Below are 27,381 nucleotides of genomic sequence, written 5' to 3'. Positions count from 1 at the left end.
TGTGATAGTTCCGCTTAAACATGAAAACTAATAATTATATATCCACATAAAACCTCAAATACTGGCACAAAGAACGTCTATTTTTTTTTTTTTTGGTAAGAAGAGCCAGATCGTATTGTATAGTTTACATTTGAAGTTGGAGAGAAAAACCTTTTTTAACGAAAGAACGTAAAACAAAATGGCGATTTTTAGCTTTTATCATAAATAATTCTATATTTAATAATATGTGAGAGTATAATTACCGTTATAGCTAATTTTCTGACAGTGCATCGGTGCGTAGGGGTATCCTGGTGGTCCAGCCATAAGGTCTACCCCAAGATGAGCTCCGAGACCTCCGAAACCATTCAAAGCTTTACCGAGTTCATTGCTGGATGCATGCAAAACATCTGGAGTACATTCCTGAAAAGATAATAATATTATGATTATATTGTATCTGTAGGTATAGTTAACCATTTCTACATAAAACGTATTAACGGCCCACGTTATCATATTTTTACTCCCTACTTTAATTATAGTTTGTCAATTTATGGCTACGGCCGTATGTTGTAGCTTAACCACTGGGGAATGCCAAAATAAATGGCGTATTTCAAAAAAACACTACCTTATTCTTAGGTCAATAGTTATTATAAAGCAATCATTATTCGTAGGATGTTTATCACACTTGAATGGTCAAAGACATAGCTTATAATGAGTATCTTCAAATGTGTTAATCTTGCCGATTTTTTGAATAATAAAATGCCTAATTCTTGTCAAATTTGGGATCACAGAGATTATCAATATAATTTTTTATCGTGAATATTTTACAAAAATTATCTCGTCATAAATTATACTAATGGTTTTATAAATGCGTTTAAAAATTAATAAATGTAAAAAATCTTAACACCACTGCACATTCATGTACCGAAATACTATGGCTATATTCTAAAACATTAGGGCGAGAGGTTTAAAAGAATACTATTTTATGCAACAAAAATAGTTTATGCAGTCATCAAATGTTTAAAATAAATATAAAGGATAATAAGGCTTCAAAATTATATAAATATATTATCTACAACGTTTAAGGAGTGTCCAGGATCATGGTTTGAAAATACAATAAAAACTCAATTTTGACCTACGACGAGCATGTTCCCCCATTTCCAACACCAAAGAAAAATTAATAACAACAAAATATTACGTCATATGAGGAATTACCTAAATTACTGGGTCCATACTCTGGTCCAAACACATATTGAAATACAACGTAAATTTGCTTGATCCGGGATAGGAACTTGGAGCCCATGGCATTATAAGCCGACACGTTAACCGCTCAGCTATCGTGGGTGTTACTTATTATCATTTACTTACTACTAAAAATGTGAGTAGAACCAAAATCCCTGGAACCGGTAATATTGATTTATGTAAATTAACTTTATAATCAACGAGTTGTACTAAATATTCTGAATGCTTGTCCAATAATTGCTGGTTGAATGGTGGGAAAGATGGAGCCATGTTGTGGAGAAGGCTACCAGACGGTTATATCATTCGCACGCCAATCTTCATCATGTGGTTCAAATTGCAGATAATCGACTTATTTTCATTATACTACTATTTCTAAAGATGTTGGGTAGTTGTTAGAAAAACCAAATCAGAGAGAGAACATTGGCAGACTATTTTTACTAATTCTTCGCTTGACTTTGAGTAAATCAGAAGACCGTAAAAGGTCACGATCGCTGAAAATATGGCTGCATTTTATTTTGATGTGACATCGAATAATAGGGACGTTGATTTTTTGTCGTTGCGATGTAATTTAAATAATACATCATCATTATCATCAGGGGCGCGACAACCCGGTGTGGGTCCTGGCCTCCTCCAACAGCTACCTCCACCTGTCCCTATCCAGTGTGGCCGCTTTCAAATTTGGTACCCCCAGAATACGGCAGTCACTGGCAGCTCCATCTAACCAGCAAATCTTTGGCCTCCCTCCTCTTCTACGTCCTATTGGATTGCCGGACATCACTCTCTTTGCCGGTTCATTGTCATTCATACGGTGCACATGACCTAGACATCGCAGTCTCTCAATCTTAATTGATTGAACTGCGCTGCAATCTTCGTACAGCCCGTAGAGCTCAGCATTATATCTTCTCCCCCAATTGGTGCCCTCAAATAATACATACGTATGGAAAAATAAGGTATAAAATAATCTTATGTTAACCTCTTCTTTACGATGCGAAAAATTCGTCCATTCCGTCAATGTCACCTTGAGTTACCACACGAGATAATACAGTATATGTTCAAATTATTAAAAAAGCATCTAAATTATAATCATACGACTCATTTATAACCTACAAGAAGGCCGGTCATAATTCCACTGACACGCCAGCTGGGCGGGTCTAGTATTCTAGGTTCGCTTTCTAAGTTTTTCATCAATATGTTATGTACAGCATGCTTTATGATAGCGTGGTTAACTGATATCTGACGGAAATTAAATTTATTTACTGGATAATGCCATGGATTTTGAAAATAGTACATTTTATTTGGATGTAATATTGACAATTATATGAATAGAAATATAATATAGGGTAACCCTAAGTAACATTTAAGTCTACTGACAGGCTAGCTGGGCGGGTCTAGTATTATATATGATATATACCTATATAGCATGGTTAACTATCTGACGAAAATATGTACTGGGTAATTCCAAAGATTTTAAAAATAGTGACATTTTATTTGGATGTAATATTGATGATAATATGAATAAATAATTACAAGATAAAAAGAACTTTTTATATACCACGTTTTTAAATTTTCTGTTGAATCATATAAACTTGACAATTCTATGCATTAATAATTTAGGACAAATAAGGCAATTGTCAACAAATCATTTTTTTTGCTATTGTGCAACAAACAAACAAATATAGAATACTGAAATGTCATTTTTTTTTATTTCCATAGTAACGCACGTATATATTAATAATTTAGTTGCTAGGACCACCCACTTAGCAACCAATAATAGTGGATTGGATTGCGGATTTCTTCCGAAATAACTTTTCATACAAAACAGAATTAACTGAAAATGAATTCAATTCTACTTAAAGATTGCTAAAAGTATTTAAAGAATGCATTGGCATCGTGTTCTGATATATTATAAAAGTTTCAAATGTCTAGCTAGTCAGTAAGTTAGTTGAAAATCGATTGCAAGATTTTTACTGGATAAACAACCACCGAACAAACAAGAATACTGCTTAATAGCTAAGAAAAACGTGGTAAAATATATGCAATTAAAGAGGCTGGGTAACTCTAAGTAATGGTTGGATTAAACTAATACTTATAATAAACATAATTTGAACTAGTCAACGTCAGCGTTAAACAGTGGTTAGGTAGTGAGTGTTTATCATTGGAATATTATATTATTTAATAAGACACAATCGCTGGACCAATTTAGTCATTCCGTGGTATAAAGTGGATCTAGAAATCGCTTGTTCTGCCGAGTTCTGCAGACGTATGTGGTAATGCAACACATCGGACGGGGATAAATTGAATCAGTTTGGAGAACCCTTCATCCAGTAATACGTTGATCTTAGCCAATGTTGATTGTGATGTCAATATTTAAAAAAAATGTATAAATATAATGAAACACACATACCGTTAGTTGAAGTTGGTAGCTCTTGATAGGGTCCTGGCAGGCAGAGTTCGATCTAGATTGACATATGTAGCACCTGATGCCATATCCTGTGAAAAACAAAATACAAAATAGTCGTAAATATAATAAGTATTATACTTAGGTAATTTAATTGGTTCGATTATTATGGCTCAATATAATATTTTTGGTCGGTCTGTGGGACGACAATGATTTTTTTCAAGGTTGTAGTTCATACAACGATACAGAGCCTGGAATGAATGACAGGAAGATAGTATTATACGAATACCAGACTAATGGTAATGATTATTATAATATTTCTTAAATATTTTTAGAACAATGTTACGTATAATCATGATGACTTATCAACCAGGATCATTTATATAATGGAAACAGAAATACCTAGCGGGTATGGAGTAACAGGCAACCGATCTCGAGTGAGGAAGAATATGTGATAAACTTAAACATGTGTCAAGAATACGCTTGTACTTCGTTCCGACAACTGCTCTCGGTTTATGCACTGACGTTCATTCAATATTGGTGTATTTGAAGGTTCCAACACACACTATTGTACGTCTATAATTTGTAGTTCATTTTCGTAGGACACTCACACATTAAAAACCCTGTGTAATTCTATTTATTAATCTGTTCTGTGCTTATCAATATATATATATCTGTATACCAGAGGTAAGCTACGGTAAATCCAAAACGACAACTTCACAGGAGAGACGAATTTGTGATTTTTGGAACTTTCAACTTGTGGCATTCGTGAATGGAAAAAGATAAAATTTATATATTTATCAAAACCTTTTTATTTGTTTACCGCTGTAGTTCGATTATAAGCTTCATCAAAAGAATTATATGTTTTCTTACTGTTGTTTACCTCTAATAGTTATAGAGTTACAATGACATTTTTAACTTTTATAATAAGAGTAATATGAGTTGCAGCTGTTTCAGATCTTCTTAGGATCGGACATGGTAAAATAAAAATAAAACTAATTATGACGATGACGATGACTAAATGAGTGAGTGAAACTATCATCACAGCTCCGAATGATAAGAACAAACCCTAGATTTTTCTGAATAGGAAATCATACAGGGATAGCCGGAAACGAGGACACTGATAAATATGCACTAAACAAGCCACAACAGATAAAAGACCTTCAACCTACACACACTTTCCTCTAAGTTACTTAAAAAAAACAAAAGAAGTCACAATAGAGCTGGGACAACAGATACATAACATCCGCCACAGGATCAATAACGCGGAAATTTATTCCATACATAATCTCTGCCATCACTCTTGCCAGAAACATAAAAACATCACACGAACTCACACAGATACTAACAGGTCACAGAGCACTGCGAGCCAACGTTTCCTCAATTATTTTTTTATTGTGTGTACGGATCATCAACGCATCTGAGCAGTGTCACTCTTCACCCAGTGCGGTAAATTTACCACCCCCCGCCCATCACAAATACACACATACCATTTTTCATTAATACGTATATTTTTAAAGTAGGTATTTATTAATTTCGTAATTAACGTACAAAATTAGCAATTTGTGCACAGATATATCCGTACTTTCATCAACGATATTAATGTATGAAACGGAGACATCCGTAATTCATCGAAAAATTCAAATTAGAACGCCAAATTTTTACTTCACCAGCTTTCGGGAATATATGTGTATTTAGATACATGATTATGAATATCTTGTAGAGAAAGCAAAAAAGCATTTTTATGTTTATAGCCATTCGACTAGATCGCAGCCAGATTGTATTCGCTCAGCGATCTTAATCCTATTCTTTCGTTCTTCGGGTGTTTCCGTCATTATTTTCAAAAGTCCACCTCTTTTTAAAATTTTCAATTTCATAATAGCATCCCGGTGTACTTTTTGACTTGCATTTTTAAAAGATACAACCTCCATTCAATCCATTTATTTCCAGACGTGAATTCTCCTTGCATACTGGCCGCGGAGCATATGATGCATTTGACCCAATCATCTGTTTCCGAATGAACACATTTTATAATATATTATCACCAATTCTTACTTTTTACAAATGCATCGATGCATTTGATACCATTAAAGAAAATATAAGAAACTTGAATTATGTATTATAATATGATATAATCATCATCCTGAAAATGAAATGAAAGCCTGTCCTAATTCTCTCAATGTTTCTCGGTTACGTACATCCACCGAACTTTAAAGTTCATTCATCCAACGGGTTGTAGGGTGCCTATCCTAGCCTATTGCAATTTCAACTGCTTATTGAACTCTATCACATAGCGTACTATTGTATGTTTTCTTATATATTGATTTCATAAGTGGTCTTTCTGCGTTATGTCCAACATGCACCTTTTCACGTTGTGTTACTCGTAATATTTTGACTTCTCTTACATTAAGAGTCTATATTTCAGACGAATACGTAAAACTTTAGGCTTAAAAATAATGGAAGGTCACTTTTATACATACAATATTTAGGTGACAGTTTTCCCAATATACCGACCATGATATTATCCTCCAGATTTCGTTTTTATCTATATCAGTTACAAGAATTTAGAATGAATAACTAAATAAATAATAAAATACATATTATAAATAGATTTTATGTGTAAACTTAATCTACTTACTACCAATGTGCATTATGATATCAGAAATTTGTGAGCTTTTGGCAAAGTTCCAATAAACTCCGATTATAAATCTTCACAAACTTGTAATATTCATATATATTGTTATTTTATCTAGTTACTCAGGGTTAATAATAGTACCTACTTCATAATACGTTAACGGACACACCCAGAAGACAGCTTTTCGACGTTTAGATAATGGTAAATATATTATATACTATGTATTATCATATATTGCCCATGAGGTGGGTTCATCGCTTTAAAATAGGTTATAATCCAAGAAAAGGTGTTGCTTCTATTAATTTTCAATATAAAGAATTGAACAAGAGGGTTTCACTTTGAAGAACGAATAGTTACAGGTTTTGAATTGTTTGGGAAATTTCTTCACCGGCGGAGCGTTTTGAAAATTGTATGAATTCACAATTTAGATTACATTCCATGCTATAAATCTTCTTTTGTACCAAAGAAAAATATCTAATAAAAAATATAAATGTCCCCTTTCATTAAAATAATCACATTTTTCAAACTTATACATCCAATAAATATAGCAGACTTCATGATATTATGACCAAATTATATTGAATAAAATGTACATATTCTTATAAATAGTTGTAGTTCTGCATCGTGGTAGATTACACGTCTTTGAATACGTGGCTGCTATTCAAATCCCTGATCTTGCCAAGATTGTACGCTGTCTTTTTTGTCAAGTGTGTGATGATCCAAAGAATATTATTTTGAAAGTATCGCAACTAGGATTTTTGTTTATGAACTTATGGTAGTTACTCTATTTTTTTCCGCGGTTTTAATTCACTAAGTGCTCAGCCGTAGTGGTCTGGTGGGCGCGGCGCGGCGGCGTCTTGCGTAACTCAAACGTATAACCGTATGTGAAATGTTCGTAGACAGTGCCTTTTTTGGGCATAATACACACGGTTATACGTTTGAGTTTCGCAAGACGCCGCCGCGCCGCGCCCGCCAAACCACTACGGCCGAGCACTAAGTATGTTTGTATCATATGTAAGTTCATAAGATAAAAAATAATATCCAGCTCGTTCTGCTATTAAAATAGTCAAAGGTTGATTGCAAAATCGCTTAAATTAATCAACCGCAATTTTTTTATATAACCAACCAACTTTAAGCATGACTTTTAATAAATAACATTATTTTGCCATTCGCTCTTTCTAATTCTTCTAGGTATTTTAAAAGTGTAAATGTTTTTGTGATAATCTCAAAATGACGGTCCATTAAGGTAACCGACTTTAAAACCAATAATTCTCACTAATATGGTACCGTTAAATGCCTCAATACACCTTCCCTATAATGTGTATTAATCAACTAGAATAAATTTTAAACATATAAAACATTATTCATTTTTTTTATGACATAAACTTGATTTTGAAGTAAATAAATGTTCCAGTGATTGATTAAAATGTAATTATTACACGCATTTCAAAACTCTGTTTCATTCCATTGTGTAAAGATGACCTTTTTTATTATGTTACCACGTTTTTCTTAGCTCGTATTCTTGTTTGTCCGGTGGTTGTTTATCCAGTACAAATCTTGCAATCGATTTTCCCCGACTAGCTAGACATTTTAAACATTTAGAATACATGCAGTACACGATGCCAATGCATTTTTTTAATACTTTTAGCCATCTTTAAGTGGAATTGAATTCATTTTCAGTAATTCTGTTTTGTATGAAAAGTTATTACGGAAGAAATCCGCTATTATTGGTTGCTAAGGGTGTGGTCCTAACAACTAAATTATTAATATATACGTGCGTTACTATCGAAATCAAAATGACATTTCAGTATTCTATATTTGTTTGCTTGTTTGTTATGTTATGTTTTCGGCAACGGAAATCCTTACCAACGGGCTCCGATCCTTCTCGTGATACAGTGGAAGGTTCATGTCAGTAATAAGACTCGATGGATGTTAATCTTCAGAGATGTTTATTCTTCAATACTAAATTTACAATTACATGGTGTATAAATAAAAGGGAAAGAACTCAATAGAGTTCGATCCGCAGTGAAACAACTCGGTGAGCAGAGCTGAATTATGTTTGAACAAGTTGAATGGTCCGAGTTGAATGAATCCAAGGATCATTTACAATAGTATTAATATGACATAGTAAGTAAGTAATATTAGTGATGCTTAGTTCATGTACAAGAGTTTATATGTGTGTAGTAACACAGCTAGATAGGGTGGATAAATTAGGGTTGATCAATAATATAATATTGAGTAGGTACATTGTAATGGTCGAAATCACACCGATCGAATATTCTTAACATTATTACATTATAAGTAACTTCGGGTATCGATGAATTAAACAAAAGACAATTTATTGTCATTGGGGAGATATTATACAGAGGGGAGTAACAGATCCATAACAGTTGCAAAATAGCAAAACAATGATTTGTTGGCAATTGCCTTATTTGTCCTAAATTATTAATACATGGAATTGTCAAGTTTATATGATTCAACAGACAATTTAAAAATGTGGTATATAAAAAGTTCTTTTTATCTTGTAATTATTAGTATATTATCAACTTTCTCTGTAAGTTAAATTATCACTTTTTCTGGAAATTTTGCTATAAATTATTTTGCGTACACCTTCAGACAAAGTCCAAACGTACGTGGATGATTTCTTTATCACTATTGTTTTATCGTATTGGTTTATTGATTTTTGATACTTTCATAATGTGAAAGATACGAAGCAGAGATAATATGACGTTCTATGAAAGTGATTATAATCAGTTGTTAATATTTATTGTATAATGCGAATTTATAAAAAAAAAATGAACAAAGGTCATTATATTATTTATTATTGATTCACGTTGCAGCTTGAGAAGTATCTGGAACACTTAAGTTTAAAAATATCTATGTATACTTTCTCGTTTTAAATAAAAAATAAATTATATCATCAAGGTTTTCTTAATTAGGCATCTCTCCGGAAAAGTAGCGTTATCCAGAAATCAGATCGTTTGAACTAATTTACAAAAAAACTAGTGTTATCGTCACAACGCATTTTACGCAGAGAAGGCTCATTATTTTGTTGCAAAAAATCTGGATGTGCCCTATAAAAAGAACTTGGTAGTGATCTTATGCATAAAAATGTAAAACCCAGAATTAAGATGACATGAAGTTGAAACTTAAAATATGCATATAATACAAGAAAACATAAGCGCGCAATAACACGTATCTACTCATCCATAAAATAAATACTGCCAAAAGGTGTCATCCTCTAAGTATCTATATACATTGAACCTTTAAAATGCTGGAACCATTATCGGACTTTTTTTTAATATTTAGCTACGAAGTCTCAATTGAGTCTTATTTAGCTTTTCTTTAAAACATATACTGTTAATACATATTATTACAATAATTACTCATACAGTTATTACAATACAAATTTACAGGAGAGGAAAAAAAACAAAAACAATTTAAACTTGTAGGCCACACTCACTTAGAAACACTTGGATACACTGGAACGCCTTGATATTCGGCCGAGCCAAAAATATCGCAAGCTCCAGTGGCAATTGGAGCTTTTGTTTACTTAGATCTTTTAGAAGCCGCTGTCTCTGGGTATCATACCGAGGACATTTCCAAACAACATGATTAACATTTTCAATCTCACTTCCGCACTGGCACCCAGTGTCATTTATTATACCCAAGCGAGCCAGGGATGAGGCAAGATTATAATGGTCCGCTCTACAGCGATTGATTGTGATAATCGTTTCTCTATTTAACATTTTATTGGCATACCATGGTTTAGTTTCAGAATTGTAATAACTTTGAAAGTACTTTTTCCCTTTTGTTAGAACCTGTTCTTTTAATAAATTATCTGTTTCAGTTTTAGCTATTTTCTTGAACGTTTCAAAAAAGTCTGTATACGCTATGGGGAGTTTATTAATGCTCCTCTCAAGAGTTGCTGTTTTTGCAAGGCTATCTGCGTTCTGCATATCTGCATAGAAATATGAGAATCATTTAATACGAGACAGCAAGCCAAAATCAAGCTTAAAATGTAATTATTTGTAAATAATAATATTAAAATTTTGTTTCGTACCGCAATATGTTAAGACGGCGCCGATATGTTACATGATCCGATGGTGAGTGACTGAAGTGAGACGGTTTGTTCTATTTTTAGATGATTGCATTTTTGTGCTCGATATACAAGCCTCGTCAACGGTACCTATAGTTTTTTTTTTAAATCGACAGAATACAGAGTTACTTGGATACAAAATCAGTAGCATGTTTTATACATTTTTTGAGGCTTCTTTATAGATAATTAATGTAATATATAATGTATGGCTCTCTATGTTCAGAAATTAAATCTTGTATTTTCTATGCGACCATCCGTGATTTTTTTAATCATCCGAAGTAAACAAATAACAGACGACACCATTCATCTGACAGCCAAACCGTGCGACAGGTAGTACGAAAAACTATCTCGCTTACATTTGGAAGTAATACCTACTATGCATTGTATTGTTGTTTTTATTTAATAAAACGCAATTTTTTGTAGTACTTATTCCACTTTTAATCAATAGTAAAAATTTTAAAATCCTGCATTTGAATGAGAAATCTATAAAATTGGATAAACAGGAAATCCTAGAAATTAATAGGTATAAATTTTTGCCCAATTCTAATTTGTTAAATAATCAATTATATTTTGTGTCTTCTCCATTATTATACCCTATTTAATATTTGGGATTGTTATAACATAACTTTATATATTGTACATTATTTATTATTTTAATTTTTATTTAATTTTGACTAATATTTTGGTTGTATTTGTTTTTTTATTCGATCTCACTTCAATTGATAATATTGTTTATTTTATTTTTTATACAATTTTTATTGTAAATTTTGACTAATCATAATTATTTGTTGATATTAATGTTATTGTAAGTGTAGATTGTTTCATATTTTGTGGTTTGTTAATATTTTAAATAATTTGTTTAATGCCCCTGACGTAGTATGAAATAATAATGTCCAACCTCATTAGTTTTAAATTAATCTGCTATTGGGAAGGTATTATTGGACGGATAATTATTTATGTACCTATTGTTATATTATTTCTATCGCTTTGAATTTTGTTTGATAAATATTGTTTTAACAAAATGTATTCAGTTGAAAATGTCCCACTGAGGCGGACGAAACCGGTCCTAATCTATTGATTAAAAGTGGAATAAGTACTACAAAAAATTACGTTTTATTAAATAAAAACAACAATACAATGCAGTTCCACCATGAATTGACAGTTAACAAAATAAAAGAAATACTATGCATATCTATATTAAGAAAGTTTTTACGTATTGCAGTAAATCGTTATTGAAAAAATTATGACAACCAGTGTTGCAAACTGTAATTGACAAAAACATGCCAGACGGGGTACGAAAATAAGCTATTTGGTAGGAAAAAACTCTAAATTTTGTGAAAATAAAATTTCAAGTAAATTTACTTATTCTATCAAGAACAAAGTCAATACCTTTCCTATCGCGTATCGGAAAAAAATGCAAATATCAAAAAATGACGTCTATACGTGTAAAAACCACACATTTTAATAGAAATATATTTCAAAATTTACAACAAATGCCTATATTGTGTCAAAGGCGTTCAAGTTTCGTTTCATGTCATTCCAATGATCGTCAAATTGATGTCACAATTCAGTGTTGCCATCTTTTTCTATGCTGATTATAGTACAAAGGCGTAAAAATTATAGTTTTTCCAAAAAATATATAGTACAGAAACATTTTTCGTCTTGAATCCTTCAAAATTATAGTATTTTGGTATATTTGGCGTAAAATTATAGTATTTTACATTTTTCGCGGAATTCAAATTATAGTATTTTACTATAATTATAGTACGGTTGGCATCACTGTGTCACATACCAAAGCACACAATATTAAATTATATGATATCATTTCACTATAAGGCCATGAATACTCCTGTTGTTCAAATGTTAAATTATGTTGTTTTATTTCTCACGCTATTAAAATAGGTACGGACCTGTCTGCATAAAGCAGGTACCTATCTGATATACAGAAATTTGATGCGCATGAAAATAAAGAAACTAAATATCTAGCGTATTTTCAACACATTTAAAGATGTTGGAGGCATTAAAAAATTATAGTAAAAACGCCACAAGTCAGATACGTTTTTTACAAGCTAGATGCCTATTGAAAAATGCTAGGATCTAGAAATAAAAACGCTAAATTGGCAACGCTGGTGGCAACTGCTGGAATGTTGAATTTATTTGAAAAAAAAAGTTCTCAGGAAGGATTTTGGACCTAATTAGTGAGAGATAGCCTTAATAAGATGATGACATTATACAATATGTAGAATGTAGAATGTATTAAGTCATTTATACGTTTTACCTTAGGTTACATGTAAGTTGTACGTATGCAGTTCATCGTGGGACACTTATTCGTGCGCCGCAGTACGTGAAACATGAGTTCGTATGACATTTTATCAAATGACGAGTTCTTCGTTGAACATTTCACCGTGGAATACATTTGTACGTATCTTACAAAATGCGGCCATAGTTTGCAAACAGTACTGTTCCAATTAGACCCTAACCTAACCTAGTAAAGACATCTCATAAAATTCTCCACATGTTTACGTACAAATGTTTGAACTGTTTACGTACAAATTTCCGGATACGTTTACCCTAGGGGCACTAAGCGAAATATTTTCTTCTTTCAGCTACGTGTTTTAGTTTATCGTTGGGTACTTACACTATATCTATCGTAAACTCGATAGGTATTTGTAGCAAAAATATTACAGGTTGATAAAACTATGTTTTTGCAGCTTTATACACGTTTCTAATTACTATCGTATCTCCATGGACATATCTTACTTGTTATCATTGTTATCATAACATTTACTGATTAACTGAAAGTAGATATTCTATTCTATACTTCTAATAATTAATGATTTTTATAGATTCCATTCTTTATGGAAACAATAGATTATTCAATTAGGCATGAATTTACGTTTTCCAGTCATTGATTGAAATATTACCGAAGATATTATAATTATCATTATTAGTAGTACAAACCTACAAACTTATCTATAGAATGGATGGGGGAGCCACTATCGAAAACTACCCAATCAAGACTGGCAACTGGACAGAATTTGACATTCGAATGACGTTTTAAAAATGGCGTCCATATGGTAGTTCGTAGTTCCATTTTTGACCGTTCTTTAGATAAGTTTGTAGTACTGTAACTTATAATGTCGTGGGTCTGGCAAATACACATACTTATTGTTTTTCAATTTGTCGGAGTCAGAATATGGACCTAATAGTTTGAGTAAGTGGCTAACATCCATTTCCCGTAAAAACAACACCTATTAATACAAACCTCATCAGTATCAGTAACGAAAGGTATTAAGATCCGACATAAATAGTGGACACTAAACTTTGTCAGTTATTCGTATTTGTTTTCAATGAGCAATGACTACTATGTCCAGAAAGTGTTGGTAAGTTTTTTAAAATCTAATTAAACCCTGCGTAAGCCAAGCCATAATAGATAATAATAAATAAATATTAGTCTAGCAATAAAATATCTAAAATTATGCCATTAAATCATACACAGTTTTAGATATTTTATAGATAGAAAAGTATTTTTTATCGATTATGGTTTGGGTAGGCAAGGCTTACTGAAATTTTAAAAACAAAACAACACCATCCATAATGTGTATTATTAATTCAACGAAAACAAATAAGTGTGACTGAAAGAGTGCACTATTTTTGTCGGATCGCTCATAGCATACCTAAACTATGATGATTTGCCAATACTCTGCACATTGTAGTATAATTAATACCAGGGCACCGAGACACACGCATTGAAAACCTTTGCCATATGCCCATTTATATTGCATAAAAAGAACTTGTTGGATAGTCTAATAGTTTGACTATATTAGACATAATATACATATTTTTGTATAAAATGTATTTCTTTCTATTGTATAAAAAAAGCTTCGATTCGTGGAGAGGCATCGATTATATAAAAGCTTTTTATACTGACGAGTGATAGATGCATTACGTGCCAGTTTCACGTAGAATTAACCTCCTGTTGACATTCACAAATCAATATAATTGACCCAAACTGATAACAGTAACTGCAAAACTTACTTACTATGTAACTCCAAACTTTATAAATTCTAACGTAAAGTTTTAATTGGGACCAAGAAATCAGAAAGTTAAAATATTCCAAACTAAACATTATGTATGATTATTGTAGTTGATTGTAGAATTTAGTTAAATCAAGATGATAATACATTTCAGATGTGAAACAATAATAAACTCATCGTTATAGATGAGAGCGTCTATTTTCTCCTTACATCAGTGTCAATTAAATAATATCATATACCGTTGAGGCGTTTATATTCATTTCTGAATTTTTCAAAAATATAAAATTCAAGTTTTTTGGAAGAACTGGGTATGCAGGAAATACGCTCAAAATTCGTTCACAATATTAATCATCATAATCTCAGCGAATCTAGATTTACTGCTAAATGATGTATCTATTTTTGCTTCATCCTCTTTTTGTCTTTCTTTGTTTTCTCGTTTCCCATTTATTTTGACTCCAACGCGTTATGCCTAAAATGCATCACTCCATATGACATTTTATCACTCGTGTCTTTTAATTTTTTTTGAATTAAGGATCCATGTTTTGCACCCATAAGTTAGTATATTGGTGAAACACCTTTTAGTTATACTGGTAGATCAACTTTGATTATTTTATTCAGATATACAAATACACTCCATCCCAACCGGATACCTCCTTTAGCTCCTTCCAATACTGTCTTTTTAATTGGATCTATACTAATGCATCGAATTATATCTAGGACGCCTCACGAAGAGGTTTATCAACAGTTATTTTTTTTACGAGAAATGGATGTTGGTCACTTGCGCAATCTATTAAACCCTGATCTGAGTCCAAAAACACACTGAATTTAATAGAGTAGGGATTTGAACCCGAGACCCATGACTTTATAAGCCAATTAGCTACCGCTTGAACATCGCGGCCGCATTATGACTGCATTTGTCCATCGGTTGTGCTTTTGCGGAGTGACATGTACGCGCCCCATTGTCATTGCATCAGCTTGGCCATCCCTATCAAATCGCATGTATGAATTATCCAGACTAGGTTTGCTAGAAGCGGAAGAAATAATTGGTAATTAGAAAAAATACGATTTAATATTTACCATAATGTAGTAATCCGAGGAAAAGAGTCAGTTTTAAAAGTGTTGGAGTCATCTTGGAGGGTAGCTGAAGCTATTCAAATCCTTTCAGTCCAAATCCTCAAAAGGTCGCTCTGAAAAGTCTAAATAAAGTAAAATGGTTAGATATATACATAAAAATAATAATATAAGTAAATAAAAGCATTGTATGAGTTTTGTGGAGGCCTAAATCTAACAATGTATCGATCCCGATACAAAATTTGACGCAATGTTCAAAATACACATTTGTCATTTCGACCTAGGTTACATGTAAGTTGTACGTATGCACTTCAAGGTGGAACACAAAATGCTAGGATCTGGAAAGAAAAACGCTAAACTAATACTGGTGGCAACTGCTGGAATGTTGAATTTATTTGAAAAAAAGTTCTCCGGAAGGTTTTTGGACCTAATTAGTGAGAGATGGCCTTAATAAGATGATGACATTGTACAATATGTAGAATGTATATTGAGTCATTTATACGTTTTGCCTTAGGTTACAAGTAAGTTGTGCGTATGCAGTTCATCGTGGGACACTTATTCGTGCGCCGCAGTACGCGAAACATGAGTTCGTATAACAATTTATCAAATGACGAGTTCTTCGTTGAACATTTCACCGTGGAATATATTTGTACGTATCTTACAAAATGCGGCGATAGTTTGAAATAGTACTATTCCATTTAGATTAACCCTAACCTAACTTAACTTAGTAAAGACATCTCATAAAATTCGCCACATGTTGTAGCATACGTACAAATATACTCCACGGTGAAATGTTCAACGAACAACTCGTCATTTGATTAAATGTTACACGAACTCATGTTTCACGTACTACGGCGCACGAATAATTGTTTACATATAAATTTCCGGATACGTTCGACCTAATGCCGTTGATAATTCGCATAAAACTTATAAGCTAAATCATTTTATTACACATAATGTCATAGTGTATAATTACATTGACTACACGATAATATAATATGTTCTAATGTAGAGTTTGATTGCAATTTCATTTTAATAATTATTTATTGCTTAATTGAAAACTGATAACCTTGGGATCGTCTTCCGTGAATGTACCGTAAAATCAATAAATGCTATGCCGATTTTACGGCACAGGATTTATAGCTTGTAATAAAGAAAAAAACCATCTTAATGTTCTTTTTCTTTTAATCAATTTAAACTTCACAAAACACACCTTTATTAATTATCAGCATGAACAAAGAACATGACGAATAGGAGTGCATATTTTTTATATCGTCCAGAAGAAATTTCTTCGATGTCTTTATTTTAAAAAATTCAACTATTTTCCTTTCGATAATTTGTCAAATGATTATTTTCCGACTGCCTTTCTACAAGTTATGCTTACTTTTCACTCTCTTGAATTTCGTAGGTCTCTTTTGCTCTTGAAACATTTTTGCCTGTTATCGCGAGGGACGGATTCCAATCCTGGTGTCCTAAAGAATGGACATGCACCTGCCAATTTACCTACGACGTGGTCGCAGCTATGATTTATTCTGGATCGGAACCGTTTCCTCGTCTCAAGCCTATCAGGCACCATTAGCGAGGGGTGCAAGACTAGTCTGTGCGCTCCCCAAAGACGTAGACATTTTTGGTGACGTGTATTAATTGTAAAATTATATAGTTTTCAAAATTTTATTTTTCTGTATAAAATTGTACTTATATTTTTAATAATATTATTATTATATATATTCTCTTCTCTCTTATAAGGGTAATATTTGTTATAATGTAAATCTTATATTGTAAACGTCTTGAATTTCAATTTTTTATGTCAACAATGTTTTGTTTTCTTCTATAAATAAATAAATCAAATTATTTACAAAACACAATAATACAATATTTAACATAAAACAAGAAGGGGATATTTTTAGTAAGTATAATTTTTTATTTAGTCAATTGAATTGATTTCGAAAAAAATATGTGAATCTCTCCTCCGGGATAAATGTATGATTACAAGGTGTGCTTTTGGCAAAAGTTTTCGTTCTATCAGTGTATGCCAGTGGCGAAGAGTAGAGATAGACTATGGACTTCCGTTACAAATAGTGTATATTAAACTTTGTCAGTCTAACTTATTTGTTTTCATTGAATTTAGAATACAAATTGCAGATGGTATTGGTTAGTTTTTGAAATTCAATCAAACACTGCCGAAAGCAAACCATAATAGATATTAGGTAAAAAATATTATTCTCTACAAAATATCGATAAATGGCATTCATTACATCATACATACATAATTTTAGATATTTTATGGATAGAAGAATATTTTTTATATTTTGTGATTTGGTTTAAGCAATATTTAATTGAATTAACAAAAAAGCCAACACGATCCACAATTTGTATTCTATGTAGATTAATGAAAACAAATAAGTACGATTGACAAAGTGTGCACTATTTTTGTTGACTCTCCTCAGCCTATTCTACCTCCACTATTATGGATTGGCTTTGGCGGGATTTAATTCAATTTTTAAAACTAACCAACGCTTTCTGCAATTTATATTATTTATTAAATGAAAACAAATAAGAATGACTAACAATTGTATACTAGAAGACTCCAACCTTCGCACTGGATTAGCCAGTTCCTCACCGGCCATGGCAAATTTGCCGCCAAACTCCACGAGTTTGACTTGATAGTAGATGGGCCGGGTTGTACCTGCGGGCATGACCACCAAGATGTTGAACATGTCATCTGGGATTGTCCGCTTATGGAAACTGAACGTGCGGAGCTGTTTGCCAGGGTCCATCCTCACACGGGCCCATTTGGCCACGCAGATTTGATAGCAACCGAGGCCAACTTTGCGATATTCGAGAAATTTGCAGCGTCGTATGGGGAGCGGGATAGTCCCGACTCCTCCGTAGACTCATCCATTTCGTGACACTCAGTATGCGGATACATAAGGCGCTTAACGTCAGCGGACAGCTGAGTCAGTCTAAAAAGATTTTTTTTCTTCCTTCCTAACTTTCTTCTTTAAGCACTACGGTGTATGGTTGTAGCATCAGTCCCGTGCGGCTCCGTTTCGGGATGGAATAAGCACTTAAAATCACTTTTTTCAGACACATTTATAGCATCATGGAAGGGGGCCGTGCATATCCACGGCTATACATACATGACGGGTGGTGGTGGGAAAATAACGTAGTAATTTTGTACTTTATTTTTTTTTCGGATCTCTACAACCTACATTTACTATTATTGTCTAGTCCAGGCAGGGTTTATTACTCGTTCAGTACGCACACATTAGCATGTTATCAAATTGGGGTATTTAAGGGGTGATTAGTAGCTCAGCATTCAATTTAATTGAATTTAAAAACTAACCAAAACCATCTGCTAAGTTCCAAGTTCAATGAAAACAGATAAGTATAACTAACAAAGTTTAATGAGCACTATTTATGTCAATTCTTACAACCTTTGCTACTGCTATTTATAGTTTATGTAGGAAATTAAAACTCGTGTCCAGAAACTTGTACGTATGCAGTTTGCCGTATAACACTTCAGCGTGGAATTATATACCGGAAATACCTGTATGGCCATATATTAAAGACAGTCCAACCTCTTTGGGTCGTATGGTACTGACATAAAACTCATGTCTAAATAAAACACGGTTGTTGTCGGTTTACACTTTACAGGAAGCCAGCAGCAAACAAATTTAAAAAAAAAATTTGCAAAAAATTGAATTAATGTTCATATTGAATCTACTACAATTGGAGACCGTATAGAATACGGTCATCCCTTTGCGATAGAAATCTCACTGCAAACTGTACCACGGTGAAACCATTAAAACTATGTGAAAATCTGTAAAGCAATCGCGTTATGTTTATTGGTGAAAGCCTAATAATTTTTGTGTGAACTGCCTTATACCGTATATTATTCGTACTGCAGAAATTTATTAGTAAAAATCGATGAAAATATTGAGTGCATCCGTCAATTAGTCATATTATATCGATTCACAGTGCATCCATTGTTGAAATAAATATTGGTGCGATCATCTGCCACGGCGACTGGCTAATTTGACGTTTGAATTAGAAATTGCCGATCCGCTATACGAGTGCTATACTCAGCAAAAATAGCATACACCAGCAATTTTTTTCAAACTTAATTGTCGTATTCCAGCAGTGTGCGGAGGTCTATTTGGTCACATGTGTTTTGTGAATACCAACAAAAAAACATCGACATATTCAACATATTGCAGTCGAGAGTTCTGTGGAAATATTGAATATAAAATATGAATATAAAATATTATAAAGATCGTTTTAAAGAACTCCCTTCTAAATAAAATCAAATGTGAGTTAGAATAATTCTGCATTCAGCTGACTATGAATTTTTATTTATCAGCTTTTGCACGTCTGTTTGATAGTCAACCCATAAGCACGACCCACACCTATAAGCATGGTTATCAAAGTATAATGTAGTATGGACAATCCACGTCTCACAAATTTGATCGCTTTAATTAAAGCTTACTTATCAATGATTGCGTATTTGTCGGTGTTCATCAGTGCATATTTTCCACCCGCGCAGAAAAGCAATAAAAATGCATTTGCAGTTTCTATACAAAATACGCCCACGGTGGCCGCGCGGCATAAGCGTTGGACTACAAAGCCGTGGGTCCCAGGTTCGAATCCTGGGTCTGGCAAGTACAAAAATTGTTTTTCAATTTGTGTGTGTCAGGGTATGGACCTAATAGGTTGAGCAAGTGGCTGACATCCATTTCTCGTAAAAAAACAAAATTGTCAATACAAACCTCTACTTTGTGGAGGCCCATATGATCCTATCAGGATCGGACATGGTCGAAAAAAAAAAAAAAAAAAAAAAAATACAAAATGACAATATTAATGAGTATGTATGTTAAATACTTCACGTTAAAACGCAATTTTTTCATGCTATTTTCATATGTCTCTCAGGCGGACGAAGCCGGTCTTGTTATATTATAAAAGTACAATAAGTAGTACGATAAATTAAGTTTTATTTAAATCAATAATTAAAATTTATTAGTAAATCATTTAGTTAAAACCCTTGTTGATAAAAGCAGTTTCTCAAAGTGAGGAGCAAACATTCAAAAAGTGATTTGTCACACAGATGTTGAGCTGAGATAATCACGAAAAACATATTGTTTAATAACCTAGCCTATGTACTCAAAATTGTTTTTTTATTATAAAACTGTTGAAGGAATCGGGGTCCTGGTGTTTTTGTATAATCTAATGATCATTCGAATGAAATTCAAGGCATTTCATTTATATCATATACATATTATTTTAATAAAATGTATTAGGGAGCATATTGTATAATATTATGTACAGATTGTTAAATAGACACATGTTCTGGCTCCATACAGTCACATAATATGACCTCCTGCTCTTCTATATTGGCCGATGGTTCATCAAAAAGTATTTTTTTGTACCACTCTAGTCCTTCATCTCCGAGATTCTTCCAGTCGCCAAAACATTACTTTTACATCATTTTTCTTCTCTTGGGATATGAAATGTGATAAGGGCAACGTGTCTGGTTGCACTCGTTGCAAATGTGAATAAGATAAACATTTCTTCACCAAGTAACTGTATTCTTCCGGGCTATCGTTAATAATATAATGAAAATTTGAATTTCCGTAGACCAGTACACGTTTTTGGTAACGTGGTATTATTTCTACTTTTAGTGATAATCGTTTTAAATCACTAATGCATGGAAAGTCTTTATACAGTTTATTCAGGGACTTAGTGTTCACTATGTTCCAGTCTTCACCCAGCACATTTACTGGGCCGATTCGTTTATACACTTCTTGGTATTCCTCCGGTGTCAAAATAGTTAGCTTTTTTCTAAGAATTTGTGCAATGCAACCATCACAAAACAGTTGAAGTAATTTTTTCCCCTTGGAAATCCATATTTCTTAAATGGTGCAGCAAAGCTGAAGATATTTCTTGACTACCTTTCCCAGCTTTTTCTTCTGTCCAGGTATAAAAATGTGGTATAGAATATCTTTTTTTTTTTTGCTTCAGATCGTTTCCCACCTGTAGAAATCCTTTTTCTAGAGCCAATATTGGCTTGGCCGACTTCGATATGGTCCTCTCTATCTTATTGCATTATAAATTGTTATAATAAATTAAATTTAATAACATCTTGTTGAAAACACAACCTCTTTAAACAATACTGTCACTGAAGTAACAGCTCACAGCTACACTAAATGTGATTAGTCACATATTATGCAATATGGCGGCTCCTACGCTGTGATTGGTTAATAGGACAAAACATCGTATGATTGAAATAGAGTGCTGGAGAAATCATGGTTTGCTTGAATGTGTCATTTTTAGGATTCATTTTTTATAGGATAAAACGTTCTTTGAACACTGATTCTGGTTTCCTTTCATAGATTTCAATATGGACTATCAGAATTGACGATAAACGGCATTTTTCAAAATGTGTGACAAATCACTTTTTGAATGTTTACTCCTCAAGTTAGTAAGACTTGCTTCTTTTGCTCAGTTATTATACATGATTTTTTTGGTTTATTGGTAAATGTATGTAGGTCTGGGCTAGGCTTTAAAGTTGTGCTGAAAGTTTTTTTTATTTAAAGCCTTCTGTTAATAAATATTTGGATATTTTTAAAACTTTAGAATAATCTGCCGCAGTGGAACGCCTCCTTCGCTTCAAGAAAAAGTCACTGTTGTGTGATTACATTAATATTTAGACTGCACGTCTACGTGACTATATTAATTAATTTTATTGTACTCTAACTGCTGCATTACATCACCATAGAAGCGGGTTTTTGTCAATTTACAAATTAATTTATAGTGTGGTTAGATTCTTTTAAGTGGTTAATAGAGATCTTGGACTTGACTACTGCTCAAATGTGTTATGATAAACAAAATATCTCGATGTAGGTATACAAAGCTCTTATTTAAGGAACCCGAATGACTATTAAGTCATCCAAATCGAGCTTAAATATTATTTAGGTATTGTCCCAATATTTAAGCTCGATTTGGTATAAATAAAATGGATTTCAATGTATACACATTTATCTCTATATATATAAAAATCTCGTGTCACGATGTTTGTGGTCGAACTCCTCCGAAATGGCTCGACCGATTTTTAAGGTTTTTTTTTTTTTATATTTGTTAGGTATGAGAAAAGGTCAACAAGTATATTTCATACCGCTAGGTGATTAGGGTATCTCTATCCAGAAAAATTTTCTTTTATTTTTTTGACAATTTTTTTTTTGTATTTTTTTTATGATTTGGCATAAAAAATACCTATAACTTCAAATTTTCACTTTCCTACCCCCATCCTCCCATTTTTTAATCGCGATTATATTATTTTTGTATGAACAAATTTAACCGTCGTTCGTATTTCAAACAGAACGAAATTATTTATGTTGTTGAATGACAGATGGCACTACGTCCGAGAAGAATTCAAGAGAAGCGTCGTGTCATTTTGACATTTCATTCGGCAAATCACAACGCAGTGCGTGCAAAATTTTGTACTATTTATTTTAATTTATCTATTTTTATGTGCGTGTATTACAGTGCACAATGCCAGCAAGACGCAAGGGGGGCCATTTGGGCCGTCTAACGAATAAAGCAACAAACATGCGAAATAGTAGAGTAGAAAGAACAGACGAACAAATCCAACAAGAAAACAAAAACGTGCGTGTAAGCATTTTGCAATTGCGTGCATCTCAATCACAAGAGGCACGAGCTGAACGAAATCAACAACGACAATTGGAACGGAGCCAAGCGCGCCGGTTCGTAGTTAACACACGCAGAGCAAATGACCGACAACGCCAGCAAGTACATCGAACATTTACATCCGCTTTGTTCCTTCGTCTCGCATTCGAGTACGAGCCAGATATTGAATATTCCGCTCATCCGAAAGTGCTGATTGGTGCTATGGACAAAGAATGTCCCCATTGTCATGCGCTCAAATTCAAACATGAGTCAGCAGGGATGTGTTGCGCGATGAAATCTACTTCATGGGCGCGGCGGTGAGGACATCAATCATCTGGAGCTACAATAGCCTCAATTCGCCTAATGCCAGGCGCATCGTCGGCGAACTGGACGCCCTGTTGAATGAGCACAATGAATTATTGAAATTCTTCAAAGCACACATGCACGAATTGCAAAGTGACAATCACGCTATTGTCATCAATTCTGATAAAACACCAGCTGGAGAGCACGTACGTCGATTCAATGCGACTGTTGTTGACGACATTGCTGGAATCGTGGTTGGCGACCGCACATCGACGCGAGAAATCGTGATTCGAAGAAGAAACAATAATCTGGAGTTCATCGCTGACACACACCGTTCATGCGACGCTCTCCAATATCCGCTAATTTTCTGGAAGGGACAAGACGGATATTGCATAAACATTAAACAACGAGATCCTGTCACAGGTAATTCATTCATTATGAACATCATTACTCATTTTGAATTGAGAAAATGAATGGTTGATGTTTTTTTGTTTTTATCGGTGGTCATCGTCTACAGTGCTCTATTCCTCTTTCTGTCATAGATCCCATCCCCACACACTTACGATACATTCGATATTTTTTATTTAACAACCAAAATATTCACTAGAAATAATTTATATGGCAGAACAACGTTTGCCTGGTCAGCTAGTATTTTTTATAAAAATCGATATTTTTTTTAAATAAATATAAAAATATTAAAACTATGAATTAGTCAGAAATCTGTACGAGGAAAAATTTAAAAATTAATCTACTAAATCTTAATAATAAATATGAACATAAAATATAATAAATAATAATAACGTAATTGTGTACGTAAATATGTAACAAATTCACATTTTTTTACAATTGCAAGATTATCTTTGACTGAAAAATATATTTTTATTTTTAATCTTTTCAGATACATATTTATTAATTAATACAGATGAAATTGTAAATTATCAAAAAAATATCTCAAATTGCAAGCTTTGTATTTTTTCCGCTATGTGCCTCTGGCAGGTAGAAGGTAGAAGCATCCCCCAGAAAGAGTTTATAAAATAATTGACTTGCTCTGTCGTCATTTTTTATGTTTGTGTAAAAAAAAGTGTATAAAAATTGTGATAATAATATATAATTTTTAATCATTTTGAAGTTCGAATCAGTAATCTGTACCGATTCACAGTTTTTACTGCGATAACGTATAACGTAGGTAAATAATTTTAATTAACGGCCCACATGCTTAGCGTAGGTCAAAGTGGAGCTTTATGATATTTTCAGAGCATAACCCTGGAGATTACTTAAACGCTGTAGATAATCTTTTTATATAATTTTTAAGCCTTATTATCCTTTATATTTATTTTAAATATTTGATGACTGTATAAAGTATTTTTATTACATAAAATGGTATTCTTTTAAACCTCTCGCTCTAATGTTTTAGAATAGTCATATTTTAGTCCATCCATGTGTAGTGGTGTTAAGGTTTTTTAGGTTTATTAATTTTTAAACGCATTTACAAAACCATTAGTAATATTAATATTAACGTTATATAGTGACATATTACCGGTAAAAAAAATATATTTTATATTCTTTGTGATCCCAAATTTGACAAGAATTAGGCATTTTATTATTCAAAAATGGGCACGATTAACACATTTGAAGATAATTCTAAAGATATTGATTATAAGCTATGTTTTTGACCATTCAAATGTGATAAACATTTCACGAATAATGTTTGCTTTATAATAATTATTGACATAAGAATAAGGGAGTATTTTTTTGTAATACGCCATTTCTATTGGCATTCTCCAGTGGCTAAGCTACAACATACGAAGTAGGAAGTAAGATCATGTTAACGCGCGTGTTTGAACATATACCGTTTAAAAAAACGGTTAGGTAAGGAATGTCCAGGGTTATGCTCTGAAAATACCATAAAAACTTCATTTTGACCTACGCTGAGCATGTGGGCCCTTAATATGTACCTACGTAATATCAACTGTTGGTTAAAAATATCGTGTTATCTGTAAGAGAGAGCTATTTTATTATTGACTTCACTGATAGATTGAAATCTTTTCAACGATGATATTAATCTCAGTTGGCTTACCTACTAATAACTGATCTCAATCATACGCAATATGAACGTTTACCAGTATTAAAATATCCTACATTATTGTTTGATATCTTTAAAAAATTGAGATTAAAAAAATCGTAGGTACTCTTCAAATTGTGTATTAAAACAATTTAAAAAATATAGAATTATATAATAAGTTCGATTCATATTAACAAACTAAAGGGTTTTAATACATATACATGGCTGAGATAAATACATAGCACGGAAAAATCTCAAAGACATACTTAATCTTTACCGACAAAAAAACTCTGACCTGTAATTTAAGTACACGTCTTTCACTTACTGGATGAAAGCTTTAATCAACTTCTCTTACAACAAATCTTAAATCTTTAGTCAACATGTGTCTGCACACTATTTGATGTTAAAGTTCGCTAAATGTGGTCTTTTCTCTATTCTGCACAATGACACTGATTCATACACTATCATTCAAACAATGAGTAGTTAGGTAAATTGAAAAAAAACAGAGAATATAAGATAGGTATCATGTATTTATTTAACTCAAAATAACGAAAGGAAACGAAAACTTAAATTAGTTGGTGAAATTATAAATTATCTACGATTTAAAAATAATTAATACAGTTTGGTTCAGTTAATAATACAGAGCAAGATTGAGACGAAAAATAGAATTTCACTAGTTCGACCAAAGCACAGAGTATATTTTTAGTCCAAAATGAATATAACACAGATTAAGACAATATTAACCAACATTCATTTACAAGGCATAAATTAGAAGAGGTACTTTAAGTGGTATTAAAGTTTTTTAAATACCTACTTTAAAATAATTTATGTTTATTTTTTGTTTAATAATTATAAATCTAATAGTCTTAAATCTTGTGTATAATTGTGTATATGGATGATTATAATACTAATTTATTCATTACATAGGTACTATTAGTATGTAATAAAATTGACATTATTTACGGAGCAGAATTTTGATTGAAATATTTACTCTCAATAATTTTTAATAATGATATAATTAATAATGATAATGAATGTTAAAAAATAATGTAATGTTAAGTAGAAACATTAATTATGTTAGTGTTAAAATCACTAGAAAGAGATAGCTACAAAATCGACTACTTATCTCTCATTGAAACATAGTTATTCAAACAATAATATAATATCGTTTTCCATCAGTATTTTGATAATTATATAAAAAAAATATTAGATTTTTAATAGGTACATACGTTTTTAAAAAATCGGTAGAAAAGGAATAATTTATCTTTTTCAAATGTTTCTAATTGCCTGCCTACTCAAATAAAAAAACCGTTTACTTACATAGTCCCACGAACTGAAGCAATATAATATTTTTATAGTAATTCAAACAAACTGTTTACGCAGTAATCAAAGTAAAGCTTAATTTATAAATAACTATTACTTAAAAGATAATTTTATCAGAATAAGCGTATAGTTTACTCTACAAAATAGACACAAGCGCTTACCTACCTATTTGTCCTATTTCCTAGCGTGATTTGGAGCAGTGATAGAGCGCACACGTTTCGATAATAAAATTGCGAGGTTTAGTTTGACCGGATACAATAAACTTCGCGCCCTTATCTAGTTTAGGTCCATAGGGGTTGAAAGCGGCGGTTCGACTGTCGAGCGTCGCTCGGGCGGAGTCGCCGTCGGCGCCCCATTGCCGCCGCCGCGCGCTAAATCTGCGTTCTGCGAGACGGGTCAGTGAGCCGCCACGTGAACAGGGCTGAATCTAGACGAGATGTTAAATGCGACAAAGAATGATGGTAGAACATGTATTGGAGTGAATAATAATACCAACTCCATGACACGGTTGATTACAGTAGGGTTAAAATGATTACCATAATTGAAATCTAA

General features: G+C 32.6%; 1 protein-coding gene across 3 annotated transcripts in view; it reads right to left on the bottom strand.

Moving 5' to 3' along the window:
* LOC147068468 (UPAR/Ly6 domain-containing protein CG9338-like) overlaps positions 1-27,145 on the bottom strand; it is a 34,822-nt gene extending 7,677 nt beyond the window's left edge. Inside the window, exons 1-4 of one of the 3 annotated variants that reach the window (XM_085953389.1) lie at positions 26,991-27,145; positions 15,465-15,583; positions 3,623-3,708; positions 243-399 (exon numbers count right to left, since the gene is read on the bottom strand). In XM_085953389.1, the coding sequence (XP_085809515.1) occupies positions 243-399; positions 3,623-3,708; positions 15,465-15,516 (295 nt within the window). In that variant the 5' untranslated portion in view covers positions 15,517-15,583; positions 26,991-27,145. Of the gene's footprint in view, positions 1-242; positions 400-3,622; positions 3,709-15,464; positions 15,584-23,654; positions 23,812-26,990 lie in introns of those variants that run through there. The other 2 variants (XM_085953388.1, XM_085953390.1) reach the window with 2 other exon arrangements.
* Between the last annotated feature and the right edge of the window lie 236 nt (positions 27,146-27,381).

Source organism: Rhyacophila brunnea, unplaced genomic scaffold (genome assembly GCF_057557595.1).
Source record: "Rhyacophila brunnea isolate RB1 unplaced genomic scaffold, BYU_Rbru_1.0 scaffold_3, whole genome shotgun sequence".
In the NCBI taxonomy this organism is placed as follows: domain Eukaryota; kingdom Metazoa; phylum Arthropoda; class Insecta; order Trichoptera; family Rhyacophilidae; genus Rhyacophila; species Rhyacophila brunnea.
This window is presented reverse-complemented; position numbering and strand designations above follow the sequence as displayed.